Source organism: Staurois parvus, unplaced genomic scaffold, assembly GCF_062004578.1.
Source record: "Staurois parvus isolate SC_StPar_1 unplaced genomic scaffold, SC_StPar_1.0 ptg000818l, whole genome shotgun sequence".
Taxonomy (NCBI): Eukaryota; Metazoa; Chordata; class Amphibia; order Anura; family Ranidae; genus Staurois; species Staurois parvus.
The window spans coordinates 9,802,932-9,820,341 of record NW_028318614.1 but is presented as its reverse complement, the minus strand read 5'-3'; the positions used below and the strand labels follow the sequence as shown (position 1 = coordinate 9,820,341).

At 42.3% G+C, this 17,410-nt stretch overlaps 1 protein-coding gene across 4 annotated transcripts in view; it reads right to left on the bottom strand.

Annotated features, from left to right (window-relative positions):
* SYT7 (synaptotagmin 7) overlaps positions 1 to 17,410 on the bottom strand; it is a 529,323-nt gene that overhangs the window by 172,175 nt on the left and 339,738 nt on the right. The window contains exons 4-5 of one of the 4 annotated variants that reach the window (XM_089655043.1): positions 16,725 to 16,856; positions 15,920 to 16,138 (exon numbers count right to left, since the gene is read on the bottom strand). The exons of 2 other annotated variants lie outside the window; for them this stretch is intronic. In XM_089655043.1, coding sequence (XP_089511169.1) covers positions 15,920 to 16,138; positions 16,725 to 16,856 — 351 coding nt within the window. The remainder of the gene's footprint in view (positions 1 to 15,919; positions 16,139 to 16,724; positions 16,857 to 17,410) is intronic. One more of the 4 variants, XM_089655044.1, reaches the window with a different exon arrangement.

Genomic DNA, 17,410 nt, shown 5'->3' with positions numbered 1-17,410 from the left:
TTCTACCACACAGTACAGAAATCCACATGAAAGAAACATTGAGGACTCTCCTGCAGTTCAAAAAGACGAAACCTGAATGTAATAAACAGCATAGATACAGAATAAGTATTACATTTCAAGGGAGCAATTCAATTTTTTCAAGTACTATTGCTACCATATATATGAGGGGCTTTGCTACCATATATATAAAGAAGGAGGAGTGCTACCATATATATATGAAGAAGGGGGATAGCTACCAAATACATTGCTCAAAAAAAATAAAAGAACACTTTGAAAACACATCAGATCTCAATGGGTAAAAATATCATGCTGGGTATCTATACTGATATGGACTGGGTAATGTGTTATGAACGTAAGGATGCCCCTTCGTTTGATGAAAATGAAAATTATCAACCTACAGAGGACTGAATTGAAAGACACCCCAAAAATTAAAGTGAAAAAATTATGCAGCAGGCTAGTCCATTTTGCTGAAATTTCACTACAGCTCAAAATGGTACTCACTTGTTTGTATGGCCCCACGTGCTTGTATGCATGCCTGACAATGCCAGGGCATGCTCCTAATGAGACGGCGGATGGTGTCCTGGGGTATTTCCTCCCAGATCTGGACCAGGGCATCACTGAGCTCCTGGACAGTCTGAGGTGCAACCTGGTGGCGTCGGATAAACCGAAACATGCTATCCCAGAGGTGTTCTATTGGATTTAGGTCCGGCAAGAGTGGGGGCCATTCAATAGTATCAATTCCTTCATCCTCCAGGAACAGCCTGCATACTCTTGCCACATGAGGCTGGGCATTGTTGTGCACCAGAAGGAACCCAGGACCCACTGCACCAGCGTAGGGTCTGACAATGGGTCCAAGGGTTTCATCCCAATACCTAATGGCAGTCAGGGTGCCATTGTCTAGCCTGCAGAGCTCTGTGTGTCCCTCCATAGATATGCCTTCCCAGACCATCACTGACTCACCACCATAACAGCCATGCTGAACGATGTTACAGGCAGCATAACGTTCTCCACAGCTTCTCCAGACCCTTTCACATCTGTCACATGTGCTCAGGGTGAACCTGCTCTCATCTCTGAAAAGCACAGGGCGCCAGTGGCGGAACTGCCAATTCTGGTATTCAATGGCAAATACCAATCGTGCATTATGATGCCGGGCAGTGAGCACAGAACCCACTAGAGGACAGCGGGCCCTCAGGACACCCTTCTGATTGCCTAGTCAGAGACATTCACACCATTGGCCTGCTGGAGGTCATTTTGTAGGGCTCTGGCAGTGCTCATCCTGTTCATCCTTGTACAAAGGAGCAGATACATGTCCTTCTGATGAGTTAAGGACCTTCTACGGCCCTGTCCAGCACTCCTAGAGTAACTCCTGGAATTACTCTAGTAACTCCTAGAGTAATTCCTGTCTCCTGGAATCTCCTCCATGCTCTTGAGACTGTGCTGGGAGACACAGCAAACCTGCTGGCAATGGTACATTGATGTGCCATCCTGGAGGAGTTGGCCTGCCTGTGCAACCTCTGTAGGTTCCAGGTATCACCACATGCTACTAGTAGTGACACTGACCCTAGCCAAATGCAAAACTAGTGAAAAACAGTCAGAAAAGATGAGTAGGGAAAAAAATGTCAGTGGCTTCCACCTGTAAATCCATTCCTGTTTTGGGGGTCATCTCACTGTTGCCCATCTAGTTGCACCTGTTGTTAAGTTCATTAATACCAAAGCAGCTGAAATCGATTAACAACCCCCTCTGCTACTTAACTGACCAGATCAGTATTCCAGGAATTTAATTGACTTGCTACTATACTCAGATTAAAAAGTGTTCCTTTTTTTTGAGCAGTGTATATATGAAGAAGGAGGATTGCTACCATATATAGGAATAAGGAGGATTGCTACCATATATTTAAGAAGACGGGGAACTGCTACCAAATATACTGTATATGAAGAAGGGGGATTGTTACTATATATATATATATATATATATATATATAAAAAGGGGGTTTGCTACCATATACCTTTATATGAAAAGGGGGGGATTGGAGAAGGGGATTGCTCCCCAACATAAGAAGAAGGGGAGATGTTGCCCTGCATATGCAAAAATTGGATTGCTACCTTACATATGAAGAAGGGGGATTGCTACCCTACATAAGAAGTAAGGGGATTGTAAACCTACGTATGAAAAAGGGGATTGCTACCAAACATATAAAAGAGGGGGATTGCTCCCCTACATAACAAAAAGGAGAGTTGCTCTCCTGCATAAAGGGGGACTGTTACCCTATATCTGAAGAAGGGGATTGCTACTGTACATATGAAGAAGTGTGTCGCTTACTCTGTATCTAATACATAGATGTGCGTTCCTACCATGGCACATGGACACTGCCAACATTTTTAGTTTTCATTCATGACAAATAAGAGGTACTTTCTAACTCAAAATAATAGTGTGATTTGGCAGGGCTGACATGTGCCCTACAGATTTATCTGGAGTGTGGATTTTAATGATGTAGGCACATCTACTCCCTGGCTCATCATAAAGCCTCTTGCATGCAGGCGACAGAGCATGTTCAACGTAAATGCCAGCATCTTTGCCCTGGTGCAATGTATAGCGCTCAATAGATATGAATAGCTGTGTGCTGCTGCTGTCAGATATTCACCAGTACTGTCGTAAACATGAGTATAGCACATGGGCATATGCAAAAAAATAGGAACATTTTCTTTTGATTACTTTAAAATGTTTTATTATGCCATTCTTGCATATTTAAATACTTGTGTCCTTTTATGTACATTTTCTTGCTACACTGTGTCCCTAGTGTGTACATTACAATTCATGTTTAAATAAGGAATTTTTAGTTTGCCCTTCCTGCATGTGCAGCAGGTTCGGGTTAAGAAATGGGTGGGACCCTGAAAAAAATTGCAATTCCAACATAGGAAGCACTTTCACGGTGAGGCACTCCAACAGCTTCTGACACCACATGTGCCATCCAGTGATCAGGTGCAGCACGACAATGCCAGCTTTGCATGACTAAGCCTGACGTAATTTCCAAACTGTGTGCTACTGACTTTTTTTTTATAATTTCTACATTCATTATATTTATTTTATTTCCAAAGGATATGTCATATGCTGTTCAGTATACTGTAAGCCAGGGGTGGGCAAACTTTTTGACTTGAGGGCCGCAATGGGTTCATATATTGGACCCGGGGGCCGGACCAAGAGTAGATGAATGATGTGTATGTGTCATCCATAGTAAGTATAGTAATATTCCCCCATAGTAAGCATAGTAATTAATCCCCCATAGTAATTAATCCCCCATATAGTAATTAATCCCCCATATAGTAATTCATCCCCCATAGTAATTCATCCCCCATATAGTAATTCATCCCCCATAGTAATTCATCCCCCATATAGTAATTCGTCCCCCATATAGTAATTCGTCCCCCATAGTAATTCATCCCCCCTATAGTAATTCATCCCCCATAGTAATTCATCCCCCATATAGTAATTCATCCCCCATATAGTAATTCATCCCCCACATAGTAATTCATCCCCCATATAGTAATTCATCCCCCATATAGTAAGTCCCCCATATAGTAATTCATTCCCCATATAGTAAGTCCTCCATATAGTAATTCATTCCCCATATAGTAAGTCCCCCATATAGTAATTCATTCCCCATATAGTAAGTCCTCCATATAGTAATTCATTCCCCATATAGTAAGTCCTCCATATAGTAATTCATTCCCCATATAGTAAGTCCTCCATATAGTAATTCATTCCCCATATAGTAAGTCCCCCATATAGTAATTCATTCCCCATATAGTAAGTCCTCCATATAGTAATTCATTCCCCATATAGTAAGTCCCCCATATAGTAATTCATTCCCCATATAGTAAGTCCTCCATATAGTAATTCATTCCCCATATAGTAAGTCCCCCATATAGTAATTCATCCCCCATATAGTAAGTCCCCCCCCTGTGTCAATTCACTTACCTTTGGTCCGCGCGTTCCTCTCGTATTCCCGCGCCGTTCTGGTCTTCAGGGAGGACTGTGAGAGGAGTTCGTCACGCTGCCCCGCCTACATCCTGACAGCTGCAGAGTCCTGACGTCCGAGAGGAGGGAGGGGGGCGGCCATCCGAGAGGGGGGGCGGCCATCCGAGAGGAGAGGAGGGGAGGGGAGAGGAGGAGAGGAGGGAGGGGAGAGGAGGAGAGGAGGGAGGGGAGCGGGCGCCCGGCACACAGGAGAGCCGCATCTAAATTTGTAAAGAGCCGCGGCTTGCCGACCACTGGCCTTGCGGGAGCCTAGCTCCGCGGGCCGGATTAAAAGGTCCGCCGGGCCGTATACGGCCCGCGGGCCGTAGTTTGCCCATTGCTGCTGTAAGCAGTTCGAGCCTATGCATTTTATATTACTATTCCCCTCTGCCAAAATTAAGTGTCATTAATTCTGATATTAAGGAGGAGTAACCCCAACACACGGAAAGGGGAAGAAGCAGGCCTAAGCAGGAATTATCCAGAGGAACTTTGCAGATCGAGACTACAAGAGTTACTGTATATAGCATTTCTACAACAGTGCTTTGCAGTCAAAATTAAATACAGTATATAGAAGCAGGACGCCTTTTTTAAAGTCTCAGTCCAACAAAAAACAAAGGATAAATGTCTGAAATTTTAAATATGTACAGTTGTGTTCAAAATAATAGCAGTGTGTTGAAAAAAGCGAATAAAGCTCAAAATCCTTCTAATAGCTTTTATTTCCATACACACAAATGCATTGGGAACACTACACATTCTATTCCAAATCAAAACATGAAGAAAAATATATCAAATTTGTGTTGTTCCTCTAAAAAAATTGAAGAAAAGTGAATATTAGACTGTTCAAAAAAATAGCAGTGTTTGTATTCTTCTTTACAAACTCAAACATTCACTATATAAAATGAAAAATGTTTGAAGATTTTGCTTTCCTTTGAATCACTTAATGAATATTTAGTTGTATAAGCACTGTTTCTGAGAACTGCTGTACATCTGTGTTGCATGGAGTCAACCAACTTCTGGCACCTGTGAACAGGTATTCCAGCCCAGGATGATTGGACTACATTCCACAGTTCTTCTCTATTTCTTGGTTTTGCCTCAGAAACTGCATTTTTGATGTCACCCCACAAGTTTTCTATTGGATTAAGATCCGGGGATTGGGCTGGCCACTCCATAACGTCAATCTTGTTGGTCTGGAACCAAGATGTTGCATGTTTACTGGTGTGTTTGGGGTCGTTGTCTTGTTGGAACACCCATTTCAAGGGCATTTCCTCTTCAGCATAAGGCAGCATGACCTCTTCAAGTATTCTGATGTATTCAAACTGATCCATGATCCCTGGTATGCGATAAATAGGCCCAACACCGTAGTATGAAAAACATCCCCATATCATGATGCTTGCACAACCATGCTTCACTGTCTTCACAGTGTTCTGTGGCTTGAATTCAGTGTTTGGGGGTCGTCTGACAAACTGTCTCTGGCCACTAGACCCAAAAAGAACAATCTTACTTTCATCAGTCCAGAAAATATTGCACCATTTCTCTTTAGGCCAGTCAATGTGCTCTTTGGCAAATTGTAACCTCTTCAGCGCATGTCTTTTTTTCAACAGTGGGACTTTGCGGGGGTTTCTTGCAGATAGCTTGGCTTCACATAGGCGTCTTCTAATTGTAAAAGTACTCACAGGTCTTCTTCTTTGATCTTTGATCTTCTTTGATCTTCCTGGAGCTGATTGTTGGCTGAGTCCTTGCCATTTTGACTATTCTTCTATCCATTCGAATGGTAGTTTTTCGCTTTCTTCCACGTCTTTCAGGATTTGGTTGCCATTTTAAAGCATTTGCGATCATTTTACCTGAGCAGCCTATCATTTTCTGCACTTCTTTATATGTTTTCCCCTCTCCTATCAACTTTTTAATCAAGGTACGCTGTTCTTCTGAACAATGTCTGGAACGACCCATTTTCCTCAGAAGTTCAGAGAGAAATGCACTGTAACCAGCATGTACAACATTTGCTGCCTTCCTTCCTTAAATAAGGGCAATAATTGCCACCTGTTTTTCAAAGAATGAATGACCTCACTAATAGAACTCCACACTGCTATTATTTTGAACATGCATCTTTCAATTAGTGATTCAATTACACAGAAACAGCAGCATACATGTCATGACTGTTGGGTCTGTTGGATTTCTATTACTCTACTACACCTGCTAGTAAATTATTTGCCATGTAGAAATATCATTTCTACCAAAAACAGTGATTGATCAGGTTAGTGATGTCTGACTGCTATTATTTTGAACACAACTGTATTTATTATATCTGTCAGCGACTGAAACAGCGCTACATTTACAGTTCTGCTTAGCTCCTTCAAGGTCCCAGTTCCACCCCAGTCTCTAACAAGGATTTCACTTTATGTAGAATTTTTATTGTTTTCCATATTATGAAGAATGCAGCAAGTAGTATTAAGAATGGTGGGGTAGTGCTATTAACTCATCTGGGAAAATGTCACTGCTGGAGCCCCCAGAAGATATAAATAGTCAGTGTGCGATTCAGCTCACCTTATCCACCCATAAATAAAATTACAGGTTTAAGTAAACTGCTCCTTTTGCACAATGTCAGTTTACTCATTTGCCACCATCATGACTTTTGCAACATATAAGTGCTACTGTAATCTTGCTATTTAGAACCAAAAGTGGAGCCATTGCAGGTTATTTATACAGATTTTCTTATCTGTGGGAGTTATATTTATGAAAGGTACCTGTCAATACAGTAATGTAATGTCTGTGTTACCTCTGCTCTCTCTCCTTCAAGTAAAGATCCCTCCTTTTTATTTCTGCCTTCTATACCATCCAGCATTTATGGAAGACAGTATTCTCTGCACAATGGTCACCAAAGGCCACTGTAGTGAAAAGTTTGTCTCCTGCCAGCATACTATAGAGGAGAAGCCTTGCTCTTGCTTTTGTGTAGAAGCACTGGCCTCTCTGCAGGGGCCTGAACCTCTGGATCACTTTGCCGCAGCAAACTGAGCCGGAAATGGGAGTGGGTACCTGCCTGTCAAAACCAGGTACCCATTCCCCCCTCAACCCCAAAAGGTGCCAAATATGGCAGTGGAGAGGGGTAAGGCAAATAAGCGGAGCTTACGCTTTTGAGTGGAACTCCGCTTTAAACTCTTTTTAAATATAGGTACCCTATTTGATTTGCACCAGTGCATTGTTACCAAGCCACTAAAGTCCACCCTTCAGTTTAAACCAGCTAAATACATTCTAGGTGCATCAAAAGAAAAGATTTTCAAAGTCAAACACAGCTTCAGTAGAAAAGCCTGTGCACTACCAGCATGCTGTCGGACCTTTGCTCCCTGTGAAGAAGTAGTAATCTCCATGAGGTCTGACAAGGTTTCTGATAGAGCTAGATCTCTTCTATCATAAGCAGACATGAGGTTTGCTAACTGTAGTAGAGCTCTAGCTCTTACTCAGTCGAGGGTGTGTTGGACAGCTCTCACAGAAAGCAAAGGTGTCCATCACAGCTGCTGGTCTAATTCTAGCATCCTGGTTTTGGCTGTGATGCACTCTTTCTGTCTGTCCACCTGCAAGGTGATTGAAGTGGCCAGTCTCTGGGGGAAGACCAAATCTGATTTAAGCCAGTCAAGCCTGCAGTCTCATGCTTGTGATATTGCATTTGTAACACGTGTTGCAAGCTCTCTGTTTGTTTGCCAGTTTGGATTCCCTCGTCGATGACTTTGGATCGGATATCGACCACTCTCTGAACTCTGTCTGCCTTTTGACTATGGATCTGACCCTAACTATTCTGAACCTTGCCTGCCTTGTATCTGGACTGTCATTAAACCACTCTGTGTTTGTGCCAACCACAAGTACCTGTTTGCTGTGCTCAGTTCGTGCCTGAACCCAGCGTGGTAGCCAGGCACTATAGCATTGTGTATAAGTTCAACCGAGTACTTGTAGGCCTACTTGCCTTATAGGCTGTTATAGGTGAAGAACACAGAAGCCAACTATAGTGTATGATCACCTGCATTAGAGGTAAGTGTGATATTGGGTCCGACTTTGTAGCTGATGGCAGGGGGCAGGCATTTCTATTCAGGCTGTGGCTGCTTTAAAGGAAAATAAACTGTAGGACATTGAAAACATTGACCAAGTTGCTAAATTTTAGAATTTATAGCTTAGAAATACTATATATGAGCTCAATTAAGCTGACTGGCCCAGATACTTTATTCAAATTTATTTTCTCTTGGTGCATATAAAATGTTATGAGTGCCATCCTGATACTGTACACTGGCACCACCATGTTCCTTTGTATGCCTACTTTCTTCTGTTTGTCAGTGACCAACAGTTGGTTCATATTTTTACAAAACCTAAATGCTCAGACCTTATCTATTTTAATATTGACATACTGAAAGAATTTGGGGGGATTTGTCTTACTGTCTTAAAGCACATTCAGGGCCAGTGCTAGACTATTTTGCGCCCTAGGCAAGACCAGCTACTTGTGCCAAGACAAAAAATAAATAAATATATCATGAATTTAAAAAAAAACAGTAGAAAATATTAAATCAACAAAACATGAGACTGTTAAATTTCTTTTAATTTGCAAAAATAAGTGCCATAAGATGTCACCAGCACCAATATTAAAGACAAAATCAGTGTCACAGATCAGCAGGCCCAGCAGGCACTAGAAGAGCAGGCTGTGGGATTGTGATGATGTCATCAGTCACTGCCACATTGCACATGTAAAGGATGGCCAGCTGGTCGGCCGGGTCACACTCACACAGACACGATACATTAGAGTCAGACATTACCTTCATCCGCAGGTGCAGCTCCGCCTCCGCTGATGAACGGGAAGAGAAGGGCTGGAACTCCACAGTGATCAGCAGCTGCCATCCAGCTTGCAGTAAGGGACTGAGTATGAGAGGAACACTGGAAGGAGTGGCAGCGGCAGAAACCCGGCATCTTCCTCTCTGCTGCCTCACCCCTCAGCTGAAGATCAATTCATGATGTGGCAGTGTCCCACACAGATAGTGCTAGTCTGTGCTGCACCCAGGCTCCCCTAGGTGGCAGTGCGCCCTAGGCGGCTGCCTAGTTCGCCCAGTGGAAGCACCAGCCCTGAGAGCATTACCTGTTTTTCTTTTTGCCAATCAGACTTTCCTTTTTGCATTTTGTGCTGTTTTCCTAGTAATGCTCAAATTATTACATTTCCCAGATTTCAGCTAATGAGTTAAAATTATCTTGCCACTGTAAGGCCTGTCATATCTCACAGATTTTCTGTGTCTTGTGTATCTGGAGTCAACATTATCTCTGTGAAACATTTCAGAAAGTACAACTGAGCTACATTGATAGGAAACATTAGTGTTGCCAGGTTTCGGTCCAGAACTTGCAAATTTAAATGATTTTTGCCTCTAAATGTTGACAATAATGTGTTTGATCTATTGGCATACTGATCACTTGCTGCACAGCCAGCTACAATTTGTAAAAGTGGGTGCCAGGATTATTTGGCAGTTATTGGCTAAGTTCAATTGTCATCTGACCTCTCCCACGAGCCTTTGCTTATTGCTAGTGCTGCAGACTAATCAGTAATTTTATCTGTCATAGTCAGTGAACAATATAGAACATGAAAATGTAAATGGGATGCTGCTGGAATTGCATTTGAGACACTTTGCAAAAAAATGCAATTAGATCTATGTGTACTTTTAAGATATCTTGGTAGCCTAACAAATCACAATAATTTGGCTTTTTTCACCTTCTCTCTGCTTTCCAAAAATACTTTTAAACAATGGCATTTTATTAGCGCATTTAAATTGATAGTAAGTCCTTAGGTTCTCCTTGACTTAGAGATTAACAGTCAGAAGTAAACTCCATTTTGTATCATATATACTTAACACTCTGATGTTTCATCAGAAAACAGCTATAAAGGGTATGTATAGAATCAGAAGGAATGTAAACTGTAGCTGTCTGTTGCCAGTGCTTGCTAAAGTCTATCTAAAATTTCTAATGTGGGTTAGAAACAATTGAGTACTGTCCATGATACTTTTTTTATTTGCACTAACAAACAATTTTGAGGACAAGCTTTCGGGGAGTGTCCCCTTCTTCAAGTCCAAGCAGTACTCATAGTGTGGGTTAGAAATTGTATACCTGGAAGCCATGGGCAAAACCTCTATTCCGTTTTTTCCTCCAGTTCTTAACGTAGGCTTCAGATGATGGTTTCTGGATAACTTTATGAATAAACATGCATGTCCCATTCAACGGAGAGGTGCATGATTATGCTCTAGAGCAGGGGTGTCAAACTGGCGGCCCTCCAGCTGTTGTCAAACTACAAGTCCCATTATGCCTCTGCCTTTGGGAGTCATGCTTGTAAACTGTCAATCTTGCAATGCCTCATGGGACTTGTAGTTTGGCAAAAGTGCTCTAGAGGCAAAAAGTGGGAGGGGGAATAGTGTGCAATACCAGCAAGATTTTGGAAACTGTCAAATCTATATTTTCCCTCAAGTATCTACCCGCTGGTTTTACATGCAGGAGATTGCCATGTGATCTTGCTGACAATGGCTAGGCTGAATAACAGTCATATCATGGCCAGGTTTAAAATGAAACTCCACATTTATTAGGAAAAAGCAATCCTTTATGGGTCTGTTAAATACATTTCAATAATGTTAACATGCCTTATTGCATGTCTGTTGCTGTTTCTGTCTGTCTCCTACTCTCTATGTTCTTCAGTCACTTCTTAGTTCCTGAGTCCTAAGTTGGGGGTCTGACTGCTATAGTCACAAAAGTTCCAGTGTTGTAGTTGGAAAGTTCCAGTGTTGTAAAAGGAAGATGGCTACTGGGAAAATTAGTAAAATCTTGAATATATTTCATATAAAGCACTCCAAGTCCACCAATCTTGGGGTGCTGCCTTTTGCATGGATTAATTGGCTTTCCTGGTTGAAAACCTGGCCCTGTACCCCCTCCACTACTGATTAGTGTGACTGTCCATCACACTAATAGGCCAATAGTGAGTCCTGGGAGGCATACCTGTTTAAGACTAGACCCTTAATCCTGAAATTTGGGGGATCCAGATTGATCTATGGGTAATAATATTATTATTATTATTATTATTATACAGGATTTATATAGTGCCAATAGTTTGCACAGTGCTTTACAACACGAGGGCAGCCAATACAATTACAATACAATTTAATACAGTAGGCATCAGAGAGTCCTGCTGTTTAGAGCTTACAATCTAAAAGGGAGGGTCAAATGATACAAAAGGTAACTGTGGGGGATGCGCTGATAGAGAAAATAAAGTACAGATATTAGGTGGGAGCAGGAAAGGCTTGTCTGAAGAGATGGGTTTTCAGGGATCATCTAAATGTAGACAAAGTAGGAGACAGTCAGACAGATTGGCGTAGGGGATTCCATAGGATGGGAGAGACTCGGGAAAAGTTCTGGAGGCGAGCATGGGACAAAGTGACAGGGGAGCTAGAGAGCAGGAGGTCTTGGGAGGAATGAAGAGAACGATTTGGTTGGTTTTTTGAGACTAGGGTAGTGATGTAGCTGGGGGGCTGAGTTGTGGATGGCTTTGTAAGTTGTTAGTATTTTGAATTGAATTCGTTGGGAGAGTGGAGTGATTGGCATAGAGGAGTAACAGATTCTGAACTGTTGGTAAGGTAGATGAATCTGGCACCAGTATGCATGATAGACTGAAGAGGGAATAGCCTATGTAAAGGTAATCCAAATAGGATGGAGTTGAATTAGTCAAGATGAGAGATGACTAGGGAGTGAATTAGAAGGTTTGCGGTATTATTGGTTAGGAAGGGGCGCATTTTGGAGATGTTGCGTAGGTTGAGGTGATAATCTTTGGACAGTGATTGTATGTGGGGCCGAAAGGGTAGTTCAAAGTCCAGGATAACACCTAGCACACCAGAGAAGTTGGGGGAAGGGGCACATGGGGGAGGAAATATTATGAGATCGGTTTTGGATAGATTGAGTTTGAGGATGTGGTGTGACATCCAGGCTGATATATCCATTAGTACATTAGTGATGTGTGTGGAAACTGATGGAGTAAGCTCTGAGGTAGAGAGATAGATTTGGGTGTCGTCAGCATAGAAATGGTATTGGAAGCCTTGGGAGGCTATCAGCTGACTCAGGGAGGAGGTGTAGATCAAAAATAGGAGAGGTGCAAAAACAGGATCTTGGGGGACCCAGACGGAAAAAGGAAGAGGAGAGGAGGAAGTGAGATTGTAATTGGTGCTGAAAGTGCAGTGAGATAGGTAGGATGAAAACCAGTGAAGTGTACTGTCACAGAGACCAATGGAGTGGTCTGCTTGGCAGCGTGGAGGCAGGAATGGTATTTTGAAGGACAGATTTATATTGGTTGAAATTTCTTTGAGACCTAGTCTTGCGCTACGGCTACATTTTTTTTTCAGACTTCTAGCGCTATCTGTTTGCCAAGGTTGTAGGGGTTGGGACCTGATTCTATGTGTAGTGAGGGGGACAATTTTGTCTTGGATGGATGACAGTGAACTATTGTAGACATAGCTGACTAGGTTGGGGCAGGACAGGAGTGGGATTTTGTCATAGAGCTGGTCAGTGGCAGAGTAGAGAAGATAAGGGTTATAGTGGTGGAGGTTTCTGTGAGTAACTGTTAGCCATTTGGAGAGAGAGGAGGTAGAAGTCAGGGAGACAGCAAAGCTAATAAGGTAATGATCAGAGAGAGAAAAAGGATTGTTGGTGAGGTTGCACAGAGTGCATAGGTAGGAGAAAACAAGGTCAAGGGTGTTGCTGTCAGAGTGAGTAAAAGCATGCTTCAGGTTAAAAGAGGAGGTTAGACTGAGACATTTAGAAGTAGCAGGAGTGTTAGCATTAACAAGGATGTTAAAGTCTCCAAGAATGACTGTGGGAATTTCAGAAGAGATAAAGTAGCCAGGCAGAGCAGTCATCAAGGAAGGTTGACACTGGTCCAGGGGGAGGGGCGGTATATCACAGTAATTCTTAAAGAAACTAGAAAAAATAGATGAATGCAATGCACCTCAAATGAGGAGAGTGACAGAGAAGGAGGAGGGTGAAGTACTTGAAAGGTGCTATGTGGGGATAGAAGGATTCCCACTCCACTTCCCTTCTGTCCACTGGGTCTGGGGGAGTGAGTCCAGAGAAGGCTGCTGTGGGAGAGTGAAATAGGAGAAGCAGTGTCAGAATCATGGGGTCAGGTTTCTGTGATGGCAAGTAGATTAAAGGAATTGGTGATAAAGTGATTGTGAAGAGAGGTAAGTTTGTTACAGAGTGGGCATTGCAGAGGGGACAAGAGAAGGGGAGGCCGGTTTTTAGGAAGAAGAGGAATGGAATCTAAATTGTGTATATTGCGGCTGCTGCCAGAAGGTGTTGATTTATATGAAGGTACATGCCCCAATTTTGGGGAGGCTTTATTAGCATGTGGGTTTAGAATTAGCAGGAGTCGGTGAGTTCAGTAAGAGGGAGAAGACAGAAGTAAGGGCGATATATACAGATTGTGGAGTGGGGAAGAGGGGTGAAGGAAATAGTTTAAAGAGAGAGGACACAACTGTCAGTAGGAGAGTTAGAGAGTGCATGTTACAGAGAGGAAAAAGAGCTGAATAGGGAAGCAAAGTCACCTGCAGCTTGTTTGGTGTTTTTCAAAGTAATTTCCAGTGTACTTTTGCTTTGTGCAGTCACTGAAGTGCAGAGCCTGAAGTGTTCCTATTTAAAGAAATACCCCCACTTCCAGAAAGAACCCAAGCAGCAAATGTGCCATCCAATAACTGTGCTTGCCCCATACAGGTGGTTTAGTTTTATACTGTTATGGGTGGACATGGTAATATGACTACTATATTATGTAAGTATTCCTATTTTAATTTGTTAACATTCTGTTGCTAGGTATAGCTAGTAATCACTTGTAGGTGGGAACAGCCATTCTTGCTTTCGACACATGCAGGCTGTGCTTCCAGCTTAGGAGGACTGCCCAAGTACCGTGTTTACCTGTCTCAATCTCTCTTTTAATGCAAATGTATCTGTCTGTTCAAGATACCTTAAAACAAAGGTGTATGAGGAGAACTAAATGTATCTCAGAATTCCTTTTCTGTTATCTAGAGCAAGGATCTACACTTTTGCCTAATAAATACAATCATAAGAATATGGAACAGCTAACATATTTAAAATTACTCTCATGTGGAGTGTTACAATATACTTGGTTAAAATGCATTATTGTTCCCATTTTCATTAAACCAAGTTGAACAGCACACACTATAAATTAAAAAGCCCTGCGTTATAATGATCAGTAAGATACAAGAATCTAGTAGTATTCAACCAGTTAGTGACCCAGCTATGATTTCCACTTAATACATCTCTAGAATTGCCTGTTTATAATACTGCACATTCAAACTCCAGTTTGAGTTTTACTTAGTGCTCTACCTGGTGGTATGGGAGCCTCTACTAAATTGCAGTATAAACTTCTAATAGCAGAATAATTTGGCTATTTCTGGAAACTATTTTTTTTACAGAAGAAGAGATATGCTGGAATACTAGTCAATACCAGTGTGCAAGGTACAATATATTTGCATTGTAAAAATAAATCACCTCTAAAGTTTGGAGTCCTAAGTACTGTACATGGATGCTGATCACTCATCAAAAATGCAAAACTTTAAAGTGAAACTCCAGCCAAAACTCTAGTTTAGGAAACATGGGGAAAATTGGTATCTCTGTCAGGCTATTATTATGAGCTTTGTAGTGTATGTGGGACAGATACCACCACCAGCTAGACCTTGGCACTGGTGAGTAAGTATGTGGTGGCTAGTGAAATGTCCAGTGTTGAGAAGGTCCATTCAAACATATGAAGATTGTGGAGATAGATGTGGAGCACTGTGGGTGAAGAAAAAAAATCTTGGACGCGCTATGATTACTTTATCAATGTATGGCATATAACATAGCCAGCACATTTTAGGGGACTGTGGCTCTGCCTTTTTCAAGGATTTGGTAGCATTAGATCTGTTGGCCATAGGCACTGCAGTCTGTATCCAAATATATTAGGCACATCAGACAAGCTGTAACACCGTTACCATAGAAGAACATAGTACCTGCGACCAACAGACTTAACACTACCAAAGCTCTGAAGAAGGGGAAGCCCCAGTAGAATGGAACATTATGGTTATGTTTTATACCATACACATAATAAAGTAATCATTGTTTCTCAACCAGTTGCAGTTTCAAAGACTTTCTATTCATGCACAGCATGCCTCACCCACCTCCACAATCTTCACAGGTTTTTATTGTGGTCTGTCACCAATGGGTAGATTCACCCCTTACTTCCTGTGGGATCACTGGATAGGAAAAATAAGTAGTACCAAAAAAGTGTTGACCTCTATAAGCTTATTGCTTTCTGTGTCTCCTTGCGGAGAGTCTACGTTTTGGCCAAAGATTTACCTTAAATGAGCTGAACTTTAATAATGAACAATGCACTTTACTTGTTAACAAAAAAATTAACAAAGGAGATTTTGTATGAAGTCTTTCTTGTTTCACCAGGGAACAGGTAAATGACTAATGAGCAGAGGTAAAGCAATTCCAGTGTATAGAAAATGATTATTGGCAGAATACAGCAGACAAGCACAAAATACCGTAATGCATTTCGCATATCAGTACATATTCATAAGGCCTTACAAGTCAGCAGTAATGTGCTAAATGCATCAAGGCACTCAGTAGCTTACTTCTCCCTCCTGCTGATGATTTAAATAAAAAACATGCTGGCATCTGGGCCTGGCTGTAATGTATTGTTTTCCATACATTGGAGTTGCAATAAACTTGGGCTAGATTGAAGTCTGTGGCCAGAGCCGAGATGAGGTGTATCTGGATTCCCTGTGTGGTTGGAGCTCCTTTACTAAGAGTTATTTTTCAGTGGCTGTAATGTACTCATATATAAAGTTATAAGACACTCACTTGGTTCGACTGAGATTCCCGGATGCCAAGTGGCTCTGAACTGTGTGCCATCGGCCTCTCCCTGGTTTGCCAAGGCCTGGTTCACTGTGATGGCTTTGGGAAGATGTGCTAATCTTCATGCTTTCACTGCGAAACTGCTTGTCTCCCAGTCGGCCATCTTTGTCCAGTAACCCAGAAGTTCCACATGCAGCTGACTTACTACCAGACAACACTGTGCCACTGTAATGTGCCCACGTGCAAAGAAAGGACAAGCAAATGTGAAGACACAAACACACAGTGGGGTGAAGAAACACACACAAAGACACCAGAAAGAAAGAGAAAAAGAGAAAGAGGTCAGCACTGCAAATCAAAAGACAACAAGTATAAAATAACCCAAAGCATCTCTTGTTAGAAGAGGGAGGAAGACGGCAGCCCGGGAATGATGACGGTAAAAAGTTCCACATCTCAAGAAACAACATAGGGTTAACATGGAGAAAATCTGTCAGGAAAGGCACCAGACAGCTAGCCAGCCACAGGAAGAAAGAGGCGTGTTAGTGAATCAGACCACACAGTGCGGATGTAGAGCACACGCTGTTATAACGGGCAACCCTTCCTGGCCTTTAAATGGAGAGGGAGGAAAGGCTGGGGGAGACTAGAAATAGAGGCGCGTCCGTTAGTGGAAGCTAGGAGGGGTTGCTCGTCTCCATGGCTTATCCGCCCATGGGGGTGAAGTGGAGCGAGGGTTAGAGGAGCAGGTGGGAGGAGGCGTGTGAGAGGAGTTGGGAAGTTGTACATACTCACTACAAACGACCATAGAAAGACTCACTTGAGGGCCAGCCTTGGGTCACCATAGGGGGCGTAAGGTGAAATGTTTAGGATAAACTCCTTTGGAGGGTAAGAGCTCCATTTCTGGTGGGCTGTGCTCTCATTGTTATTCCAAAAGTCTTTGTCTAGATCACTAGATCGGCAGAAAAAGAGAAAAAACAAAAAAAGAAATACTAGAAAAAGCCTGAATCCCTGGGATGGAGCGAACGAGGAGGAAGGGAGTTAATGTCACATAGTGGCCTGCAAGTGTAGGGAAAAACATTGAGAAGAGGAGAAAGGCGATTGTCTGTTAATTAACCGATCCAGGTTCTCTGGAGGAGAGGAGGGAGGCAAGAGTTTATTATAGTAAGGTTGAGTTGGCAGCAAACAGATCCAGAGAGCTGAAAGAGAGGGAGGGAAAAAGAAAGCATTGATTATGTCACAGAGAAGTGTCACCTCTTCCCACTCCTTTTGGTTTTCCCGTTTCACTTTTCATGAACCCAAATTAATTACCCTCTGTGTGTGCCACAGTCATGGCACTCAAAAGCTGAGAGGTGCTTTTAATTAGGAGGGCTTGGGTACTGATAAGAATATTTACGCCAACATTGAAGGGCGTTATGTATGCCAGAGTCTCCTCTCCTCTTTATAAATAAGAAGCCTGAGTCAGGTACACTGAAAATAAATGATGGCCAAGAGCTGACCTTTTTG